Here is an 11,059-nt window from a genome sequence, read left to right as displayed (position 1 = left end):
ATCTACACGTTTAAAATATGTTCCGTCAGTTTTTCATTTTTTATCGTTTTTTGTTTTTTTGACCATTTCGTTCAAAAAAAATTACTCTTTAAAACCCATGCAATCCATTTCTTTTTTTTTGCCGTTCCCTTTTCTACCTATGAATTTGGACACCTAATTGAAACCGAGATTGAGTATTGATATTGGACTATAGGTAAAATGGACAAAATATTTATTTATTTTTTATAAAAAATAAGGATAAAATTGACCAACCAAACTAATAGGGGCCAATCCAAGATTGGTAATACCGATACCGATCACTATATCCATTAGTTACGCCTTGGGTTTGGACTTTTTAAGGTTTGAACTTTGAAGGATTAATTCAAAGACCAAAACAAACGTTGAAAATTCCTGTCAATAACTTAATAAGGAATAACTGAAGCCTAATTTTGTTTGTTTTCTACTTTTCATGGATTCGTTACGTTTCACCCAAACAACTTATAACTAAACACGCTTACGCGCGAACCTCCTCCTTTCTCTTCCATTCTGAGCAGAGCCACTATTGTGAATTTGAACATCTCTTTCTAGTCTTTTTTGCTTTCCTTTTCCTGATCATAAAAGAAAGGATAGAAGAACTGAAGAAGAGAAGCTTCAATTCGATATTGTCTTCCCAACTCAGATGCTGGTGTGTTTTTTTCTCTATACTCCGATTATTTTGAATTCCCAATTTTGTTTTTGGTGTTTTTGATATTTGAGTTGAGTAATTTATTGTTTTTATCTAGTTTCTGTATCTTCATTGACTTGTTATTGGATTTCTGATTGAGTTATAGTTGAATTTAAGAGATGGGTCTTCTGAAATTAAGCTTAGTTCTTCTTTTACTTGAACTTCAGAGATGGGTATTCTGAGATTAAGCTTGAGTTCATATTTTACTTGAATTCCAGTGATTGGGTTTTCTGAAATTAAGCTTGAGTTCATCTTTTTCTTGAATTTCAGAGATGGGTTTCTGAAACTAAGCTTAATTCATCTTTTTCTCGAATTTCAGAGATTGGGTCTGTGTACACCTTCATTTGTATTAAGGCCACCCCTGCATCTGTGCCCATAGGAAAGGGACTCTTTGCTGTGTTAGAACTCAATTCACTAGAGAGTAACCATCCAAGTTCCTTTATTTTGCCAAAGTATAACCGGTTTCTTGATCCTCTCTTGTGACTTTTAAATGATCTTTGGGTCTGTTTCTTATTTGCATCTCAAAATTCTTTGAATATGTTGTGTTCAAACTTATTATCAGAGGATCAGAAATGCAAGCGCAATTTGGTCTGCTTGAGGAAGAAATCAAGGAGGTAAAACAGCAAGAATCAAGTCGGCCAAGAATAGGGATCAGAGGGATGAAGAAGGTCGCCGGGGAAGAAAACTTGAGGCTGAGTGAGGGCTTGTTGGCTCAGGCATGGTACCTTGAGCTCGAGGCGGTTAAGAAGCAACACGCCATGGACGTGGATGCTCTCTCTTCTGCTCGCCAAGAGCTCGAACGGGTCCGTCAAGAGCTCAAAGTAGCATTGGAAAGGAAGGATGCTGCTGTCAAGATGGCAGAGGATGTGAAGAATGTGGCCGAGGCCAATGCTAGATGGGTTCAAGAACTCTCTGCAGAGCTTGAATCCGTGAAGGAATCATTGGCTAATTCAAGAGAACAGTTAGAAATCAAAGACACAAATCTCAAGGCCCTGCGGATTGAACTCGAAAAGCCAAACTACCTTGCTGTAGAATTGGAGAAGAAAGAGGAGTCATTAATGAAATTGAAAGAGGATCTGACCAATACAAAGGATTCGGAGTCTAAAGCCAAGATGAAGCTTCAAATGGTTGAGGATGAAAGGGATAAAGCAAAGGAATCAGAATCTAAAATGTTAATCTTACTGACATTACAAACAAAACAGCTTGAACAAACCAAGATTTTGCTTGAAGAGTCTAAGCTTGAGATAACCTGTCTTAATGAGAAGGTTGAATACTTGACAAGGTCAGCTGAGAAAAGGAGTACAGAAAATACCCTCTCTCAATCAAAGGCCCAAGCTTTAGCTCAGGAGTTTAACCTTCTTAGAACTGAACTGAAGTTAGCTACAGATACAGAAGAGAAGTATAGGAAGGCCATGGATGATCTAGCATTAGCCCTTACTGAAGTCTCAATGGAGGCCAATGAAGCAAAGGGAAAACTCATCTCAAGCCAATCTGAAAGGGAGAATGCAATGAGAGAGGTAGAACACCTCAAGAAGATCACGAAAAGCACAGAAGAAAAGTATCTAGAGCTCTTAAGTGAAGCAAGAAATGAAATCAACCAGATCAAAGATGAAGCCGAGAGACTGAGATCAGAGGCTGAGGAATCAAATTTGGCCTGGAACAGAAAAGAACTTGGGTTTATTAATTGTATAAAAGGAACTGAGGAGGAGTTTCATGAAATGAAACAAGAGAACAGCAGATTATTAGAATCAATAGAGGAGGCAGAACACATGACTAAGGTGTCAAAGGGAGAAACCAACAAATTGCGAGATATACTCAAACAAGCACTGAATGAGGCTAATGTTGCAAAAGAAGTTGCAGAGATTGCCAGGGCTGAGAATTACCAACTCAAGGATAGCCTAGAAGAGAAAGATATTACTTCGCTGGATCTATCGCGAGAAAATGAACATCTGAGAATCAATGGAGCAGTAGCTCTTGAGAATATCAAGAACTTGAAGAGGTTGCTTTCAGCAGCAACAGCAGCAACAACAACAGGAACAGCTGCACAACCAATCTCTAAAGAAAGTGAAGAATGTAAGACCCTAGCTAAAGTTGTCAATGTTGATACTGAGGATCTAAAGGTTTCAAATGGGTACAAGGAAGCAGATGGGAACCATATGGATCATGATGTAAACAAACAAAGAAAGAAGAGGGCAATACTAAAAAAATTTGGACATCTTCTGAAGAACAATCTTTCATAGGAGGGAGTCATCAATCAGCTAAGCACTTGTAAGTATAACCCTCCATATAACCCTCCACTCAGATATATTTGATGTTGATTATGACAGAAACATAATCCATTTTGCAGCTTTATATATGTATATAGGCTGTTTGGTAGTTGGTTTGGACAGAAACTTACATTTTTTCAAATTGTTATATTTGAAAACATTGTCATTTTATTGATATACAATGACATTTATTTCTTCCAATGTTTGTTTGCCATTTATTTAACATGCTAAAAAATTATTTAAAATAAGGTAGTTATTGGGGTCACAAGGGTTGGACGTTCCGGAAGCCACAAGACAAGTATGTATATTCCTGTTCAAAGTCGGGAGAGTGCATGATAATGGCTAAAGTACTGATACATATGCATGGACACACAAAAGATAACATGCTAATGCATCAGGGGTGAAATGTGATATATAACTAATCTAGACCATGTCCGCTATCCATTGGTAGGAATGGACACATCATTTGTCATGTGGTAAAATACATGTCTTGTGAAGTTTGGAAAAGTAACAAAACCTTGTGACATTAATTATCCCACCTTAAAAAGTATTATATAAACTATCATTACAGCTAAATTTGAATTATGCAATCATCCCCTTCTTCTTCTTCTTCTCCCTTTTTTATTTTTTATTTTTATTTTCAATCGAATGGTGGTTAAGTTGCACTATTGCAACACTTGAAACTTGGAAATAGTCTCTCCTATGAAGCAGGAGGTAAGTTTGTGTATATTTACCTCTTCTGACCCTACAATATTATTTATTATCTAAAAAAAAATGAAACCAAAATATCATTTATTATTTATTGGATGAATAGCATTGATACCCAATCAGTAACAAACAATTTTTTTTTTAATAAGATCATATATAAAAAGGAAAGGGGAAAAAAAAACATTAAGAGAGATTGGGCAGCTCATGCATATTGGAGGTATCTATTTATCTGTCCATCCAAATCAAGCAACGCAAACTCTTCCCTTGGAGGAGTAAATCAAAAGCTTTATTTATGTCATCGAAGCCCACCTCATGAGTTATGAATTCGTCCAATTGAATCTCCTGCAAATCACATATGATTCAATATTTCAATTATCACCCACCATTTTTTATGAAGTAAGCAACATCATAGTTTTTTTTTCTTTTTTTTTTTTCTCGGTAATTTTTGCGAAAACCCAACATTATGCAGTCATAACATTGTGTCGATCCAAACCTAAATAATTTAAAATGAGAATAGCAAAAATGAAAACAAACGATATAGGTTTTAAATATTTATATTTAAAAAATATCAGAATCACAACGATATATAGACATAAATTGTGGGATCAACTCGTGTCTTATTATTTAAATATTAATATTTGATATGTGATTTTAATCCTGTATAATAGTATTCTTTCAAAGAAATATATATATATTTTTTTCACTCAAAAAAAAACTCAAGGCTCATTATAAAAGCGTTTTTGAAATGATGCTATATTTCAAAATATATATATATATATATATATATTTTTTGTCATGTCTTTCAAATCAATACAAAAACGATAAACAAAAGAAGATAACAAAAAAACGATGTTTAAAACGTGTTTTAACTAACTATGATAAAGACAACATACGGATATTGAAAACACACACAATATAGAGAGAGAGAGAGAGAGAGAGAGAGTTTTTGTAGAGTACCTTATCAAGATACATTTTAGCGAGGCGAGGAATATCAGATTTGGCTTTGATTCCTCCAAACAAGGAACCAGCAATGCTCTTTCCTCTGAGGATCTCAAGGGAGTTGACGCTAATGGGTGCCCCGTGCACCTCCACACCCAATATCACCGTCTTCCCCCAACCCTATCCATCAATTGCCAACCAACACCACCTTTTTTAATTTTTAATTTTTTTCTTGATTTTTCAGACTTAACAAAGAAATTAAATAAAAGAGAGCGAGAGCACAAATAGGGTGGTCTTAATCTTGGAATTTTAAATGGTTATCAACAAGAAAGCTGATAACCTAGCTCGGTCCTTAGCTTCATGATCTTTGTTCGTCTGAAGCTTTTGTATGTACTCATTCTTGTCAACCATTTACTTGCCACCTATCCAACAGCTGGTATGACTTGGGCACTGATCCTTAAGTGTTGATAGGTGTCCAACCGTTTGATGGATGAAAAAAAAAATGGTTGAACGCCCAAACAGTTGGAGAAGAGTCGGATCCTTCTTACACTCGTTTTTCTTGTCAATAAGATTCTTTCTTGATTTTGATCGAGTTCGGCTGATTTTGATCTATTCCAACCAAATCGATAAAAGATTCGGATTGGGTCCATCCGGTTTCAATTCACATGAAATCAATCGGAATCAACCCGAACCCTAAAACTCCAAAAAGAATTGATGACCTCTCTAGATCAGCCGGATTCAAGATTGGGCTTGGCTGATTCAACAGATTTGATTCCAATTCTTGAAACCCTGGACCAATCCCATGAGCCAAACCTGATTCTGGGTTTTTTCTAAAGTGGGAATTTTGGTAGAGTGAGAGGAGATGAGTTATAGAGTTCAGAAATCCAAGGGGATAGCGCAGTTGGTGAGCAACGAATTTGTACAACCCGTAAACTCGGACGTCCTAAGTTCAACTCCCACTAGGCACACCTTGGGTCATTCACACGGAGGTGTTTAGTGCTCTTCATTGCTTTCAGTGAAAGTTGAAATGGTTCTCTTTCAACCCCGGTATGACACAATCTATGCAATTATGGGGTCAATATGGGTCCGTAGGACTAGTCAAGCTGAAGGCTTAGATACTCCTCATTAACAAAAAAAGAGTTATAGAGTTCATATATATATAAGGGTGTGGTTTGTAGTAATACATACAGGTCTGCAACTAGAGAAGGCATCTGCCATCACATTAGCCAAGCCAATGCATTCGAAGCAATAATCAGCACCTCCTTCAGTCATTTCCGCAATCACCTGTAAGGCATGCTTCTCTAATAGTTAAAACACTGATGGGATCTAACTATCTTATCCACAAATGATAAATCCATGAAGGAGAGAAAGAGAGACAAACCTCGCCGATGGGTTTCTCTCCACAGTCCTTCGGGTTCACAAAGTCTGTGATTCCAAATTTCTTTGCTGCAAATTAAATAATGAAGATCTTTTTTTCTTCATTAATTCTGGTTAATTGGTGAATAACTAAGTAGTAGATAATGCAAAAGTTAGGGACAGAGAGTATCAAACCTATCTTAGCTTTTTCAGGATTGAGGTCAACACCAATGATTTTTGAAGCTCCACTCATTCTTGCTCCCACTGCAACCTGTATAGGGGGAGTGGGGGTAAGCATCAGGTTTCTTTTTGTGTTAAAAAAAAAAAAAAAAAAAACTGTGCACATATTTTCCCCTTTTTCTACGATGTTCTTTCCAAGTAAATTCAAGTATAGAGAAAAGGAGAAACTTTTCCCTTATGTGTGGATGATACAATTTAAGGGGTAATGCAGTTGGTGAGCCATAAACTGGGTACGAGCAGTAAATTTGAACATCCTAAGTTTGACTCCCAATAGGCACATCTTAGGCTACTCACACAGGGGTGTTTAGTGCTCTTCACTGTTTTTAATTTCAATGAAAGTTAAATGATTCTCATTCAACCCCACTATGCCGGTCCATGTGGTTGTTGGGTCACTATAGGCCTATGGGACTAGTCAGACCGAACACTTAGATACCCGTTAGTGTGGCATGTCATGAGAAATCCTACCCACACGGCATTGTAGAGACCTTCTCCAAAAAATAAATAAATAAATAAATATTTATTAAGTCAAATTAAAATAATTTGATTGCGACTTTACGATGAAAAAATTTTATTATTTCAATTTAAAAATAAAAGAGCATTTTTTTTGGGGTTACAATCAAAAGAGATTTTGAGGCTTGAAAGAAGAGAGCAAGAGAGACACCTTCTTTTCTTCTTTCCATTTTGAGAAAAAAAGAATGTTTCCTAGTCGAGTGCAGATTGTGCCCATATACAACCCCTCACAAACAAATGGACGCCTTGTCTCTCTACAAACTGAAAAGTGCCCTAGTCTACGGCCTTACGAGTCCTCCATTGGCCCCTGCGTGCAAAGGTCACATGACTGGGCAATACTTTTCATCCATCCATTTTTTTCTTTTTTTCTCTTTCTTTTGTGGGAGTGGCCATGAGGGTTTCCTCCTGACACCTACCATGCCATACCAATGATAGCATGGGGAACCTTATTATAAAGGCTCATATAGTCATGATGAAAGAGAGAGCGACAAAAATCTCATTACTTTTTTTTTTTTTTTTTTGATGGGTTCTCATTACCAACCATCTCATCAATCTCTAATCACCACTTAGTGTGATGTAACAATATATGAATGAAATGCTCCCTTGTGGACCTTTGGACATTTCGCACCAAAAAAAAAAAGAAAAAAAAGAAAAAAAACAGATGAACCATTACATCAAGTCACCAACCAACCATCCCAAAGATCTCTAACCACCAAACCTAATCCCCTTTTCATGTAATAACGTGCATTCTCGGCATCTAACTAACAAAATAACTTCTATGAGTTTTAGATGATTGATTAATTTCTAGGGCTAAACATCAAGTAAGCAAAAATATACCATATTTACACAAAACAAGACCGACCTTAATAGATAGATGATGGGACACTGAGATCACATAGTTTGAAATTGGAATTGGAATTAAGAAAATGAAGGTGAGACCTTTGATAAAGACGATCAAAACACACCGAAAAAAAAAAAGTCATAGCATACATACCGCAAGTCCAACTGCTCCTAGACCAAAAATGGCTACTGTGGACCCTTTTTCTACTTTGGCTATTTTTGTTGCTGCCCCCACACCTGCATTTCAAGTATGAACCCAAAATAAAAAATATATATATATATTTCTTCTTACTGTTTTCATTTAATCAATGATCAAACTTTTTTACCAAAAAAATAAAAAAATTGATCAAACTCATTTGGTTGAAAGGGCAAAGCGTCAGATTCTTGAAATAGATTATCTTCTATTAATATCAATATCCAATACCCAACACTAATAGGACCTCATAATAAGGAAAGGGACGAGTGATGGCCTAACATAACTGAGTAGTTTATAAGCATCTCTATCTAAAATATATATCTATTAAAAGTAGTTTACAAGGATATAAAAAATAACAAAATCCAGCCACCATTGATAGAAACATTCAACTCATTACCAAAATCCACGCATTAGTTAAGATAAGACTTATAAAAATTTTAATAAAACACCACACCGCTCGGCGTCCTGTGTATGCAACTAATTGGGTTGATAAATCATCCAAAACTTACATAACTTACATGCACCCCATAAACAAGTTCAATCCCTTTTCTCATATTCCAATCTATTATGAACTATTTACATTTTTTCTTTTCATTTAAACTTGAAGTTAAATATCAACATCATACTATAATTTCGGTAATTGAATCAAAATCAGCCTTGATTTTAATAAATGCCGAGTTTTGCAATTTATTTTGAAAGTGATCATGAATGCACTTTGATATTCAATTTTCATCATTTTTTTTTTCTCTTCTTTTAATCAATAAAATTTCAAAAAATAATAATAATAATAATAATAATAATAAAATTTACCTTTGATAGCAAAAATCTATAGGTCTTTTGAATGTTAAAAAAACTCTAAAAAAATCAAATATCTTATTGAAAGAAAGATGCCAGAGAGATCTCCCAAAAACAACAAGGGATGGATTTACAATAAAGGGAGGTGGATGTAACCACCAAACATGACAAAATCCAAGCTTTGCAGCTCTAGAGGCCAAGAAATCAGCTAGAGAGTTTTGATCTCTTCTGAGATGTAACAAAACAAATGAACGTAAAAAAACCTAAAGAGGTAGTTGATTTCCCGTGTGAGAGACGTAGCCACCCAGTCAAAGGATGAAAGCGAGCCCATTCAAGGCAGCGATTTTCTTCCCTATTATAATTTATAGTGTCCGATCAGAACCGGAGGCCTAATTTTGTCCTATTTTGAGTTTTTAAATCCCTATTTGTTTTTTTTTTTTTTTTTTTTTTTTTAACAAGTTTTAATTTTTTATTATTTGATGGGTAGACAAGTTTTATTTTTTAAATGAGACTTGGTTGAATCAAAAGAATAAAAAAACATTGATATATCTCATGACAATCTTTTGGATTACACAAATTCATTATTTAGTTATGGAATCAATTTTCATACACCGCCAAGTGAAACTAGGTCAACACTTGCAAGTTCACATGGGATCCTTGTATTAAACCAATCTTTTATCATATTTTATTTTTCTCTGAACCTTTTCTATGCCATTATATTTGAATTTTTAATTTATATTTTAATTAAAAAAAAATAAAGTAGCCTTGTACCAACATGAGGGACAAACATAAAAGGCATCAATGTGGGACGAAATGACAACCCTCTTTATGTTTTTGTGTGCATTCTTATTGGTTTCTACGCTACCCCTAACAGAAAACTATTTTCCTAAAAAAAAAAAAAAAAAAGAACCGTATTGATTTGACATAAGAAACCTCCATACACAACTGTGTGTGTGAAAATACCCAACTATGACTAGACGTTCCCGCACCAGACCGCACCAGACCGGCAGAACTCACCTGCCCTAAAAAAATAAAATACCAATAAGAGATGGCATTGGGAATGCAATAGGCTCAAAGAGATTTTTCCCTCTTATTAAAGAAGAGATTAATCTATTATATTGGAAAAAGATCCCATTGGATCTAGTCAAAAAAAAAAAAAATCCCATTGGATACAGCTAAACCTGGCCTTCATTGACTCCTATATATTCTTTCACCCAAAAAAAATAAAAATTTAATATTCCTATCACAGATTTAAGACAATAAGATCTATACAAATTTTACTCTCTTTTTAATTCCAGTGTTCTTGCAAAGCTTCATTTTTTTTTACTTTATCCAAAGAGAAAAGTAGGCAATTCCATTAAGAAAGTAGAAGAGACAGAAATAACTAACCAGTGGAAATGCCACAGCTAAGCAAGCAAGCCTTGTCCACAGGGATGGGTTCAGTGATCTTGACCAGATGAATTATGTCCACAACCGTATACTCAGAGAAGCTGGAAACAAACAAGAAATGGTTGATCACGTCACCATTTGAGTCTCTAAATCTGCTGCTTCCACTTCTTGGCATTCCTGGGTTTACACTGAAAGGTATCTTTGAGCAGATATTGCTCTTCTCTGACTTGCAATCTTTACAGTCTTCACAGTTTGCCAAGAACACAGGAACCACTATGTCCCCTTTCTTTACTTCCTCCACAAACTCCCCAACACTCTCCACAACTCTGAAAGAAATACAAGAAAAATGGGTTTTTTTTTTTTGGAATGAAATTCAACAAATCTGAAAGAAACAGAACAATATTTAACAGAGATTTTGATGAAACAAAATGGGTTTTTTTCTTTTTTTCTTTTTTTGGATTACCCGACTGCCTCATGCCCGAAAATTGTTGGGAAAATCCCAAAAGGTTTCTGCAAATCAAAATTGAATAAAAATGTTAAATTTCCACTCAAGTTCTCATTTTTACTTGGGAGTTTGGGGGTTGGTGGGTGTGGGGGGAGAAACAGAGGAGGAGAGGAAGACTTTCTGCAAGTCAAGATTGAATAAAAATGTTAATTTCCACCCAAGTTCTCCTTTTTATTTGGAAATTTTGGGGAGGAGAAACAGAGGAGGAGAGGAAGACTCTAACTTGCATCTTCCAGAAGGTAACATCGCTGTGACAGAGAGAGGTACAGAGTATCTTGATTCGAACTTCCCAGGCTTGAGGTGGAGCTACTTCAATTTCTTCAATCACTAGAGCTTCTTCTGGGTTTTTGCATATTGCAGCTGTTGATTTCAAAGAGAAGAACAGAGACTGTAAGAGATTAAACAAAAGAACTCATCTGGGATTCTTGTTAAGAAGAATGAACAAAGTACCTTTGCACCGAATGGGTTTCCCTGTTGTGTCTGAAGGGTTTGTCTGAGTTTCCTTATCCATGATTTTGAGATGAAATGAACGTAAAACGAAATCTCTTCCTCCACTTCTATCAATAACTCATAATATATAGAGACAGTAAGGCGGTGAAGTTGAATTTTAA

General features: G+C 35.5%; 2 protein-coding genes across 2 annotated transcripts; one reads left to right on the top strand and one right to left on the bottom strand.

The window, feature by feature from the left end:
* Positions 1–822: 822 nt before the first annotated feature.
* LOC122057514 (putative WEB family protein At1g65010, chloroplastic) lies at positions 823–3,111 on the top strand. Its single transcript, XM_042619637.1, has 3 exons — positions 823–876; positions 974–1,155; positions 1,266–3,111. Exons 1-3 carry the CDS (start codon positions 823–825, stop codon positions 2,941–2,943), a joined length of 1,914 nt encoding a protein of 637 aa, XP_042475571.1. The 3' UTR covers positions 2,944–3,111.
* Positions 3,112–3,745: 634 nt separating this feature from the next.
* LOC122057663 (alcohol dehydrogenase-like 1) lies at positions 3,746–11,059 on the bottom strand. The gene is made up of 10 exons (XM_042619855.1): positions 10,899–11,059; positions 10,672–10,808; positions 10,407–10,453; positions 9,944–10,269; positions 7,718–7,800; positions 6,169–6,244; positions 5,999–6,063; positions 5,806–5,901; positions 4,636–4,797; positions 3,746–4,020 (listed from the first exon to the last, which is right to left on the bottom strand). Exons 1-10 carry the CDS (start codon positions 10,957–10,959, stop codon positions 3,904–3,906), a joined length of 1,170 nt encoding a protein of 389 aa, XP_042475789.1. The 5' UTR covers positions 10,960–11,059; the 3' UTR covers positions 3,746–3,903.

Source organism: Macadamia integrifolia, chromosome 2, assembly GCF_013358625.1.
Source record: "Macadamia integrifolia cultivar HAES 741 chromosome 2, SCU_Mint_v3, whole genome shotgun sequence".
Lineage (NCBI taxonomy): Eukaryota > Viridiplantae > Streptophyta > Magnoliopsida > Proteales > Proteaceae > Macadamia > Macadamia integrifolia.
The sequence above is the reverse complement of the archived record's forward strand: the minus strand, read 5'-3'. Positions and strand labels throughout refer to the sequence as shown.

Coding starts and splice junctions, on each gene's coding strand:
- LOC122057514 (XM_042619637.1), top strand. CDS start 823: ATGGGTCTTCTGAAATTAAGCTTAGTTCTTCTTTTACTTGAACTTCAG. Junction 877..973: donor TACTTGAACTTCAGAGATGG/GTATTCTGAGAT, acceptor CTTGAATTTCAG/AGATGGGTTTCTGAAACTAA. Junction 1,156..1,265: donor AGTTCCTTTATTTTGCCAAA/GTATAACCGGTT, acceptor ACTTATTATCAG/AGGATCAGAAATGCAAGCGC.
- LOC122057663 (XM_042619855.1), bottom strand. CDS start 10,959: ATGGATAAGGAAACTCAGACAAACCCTTCAGACACAACAGGGAAACCC. Junction 5,902..5,998: donor GAGAGAAACCCATCGGCGAG/GTTTGTCTCTCT, acceptor CATGCCTTACAG/GTGATTGCGGAAATGACTGA. Junction 4,021..4,635: donor CTAAAATGTATCTTGATAAG/GTACTCTACAAA, acceptor TGTGATTTGCAG/GAGATTCAATTGGACGAATT.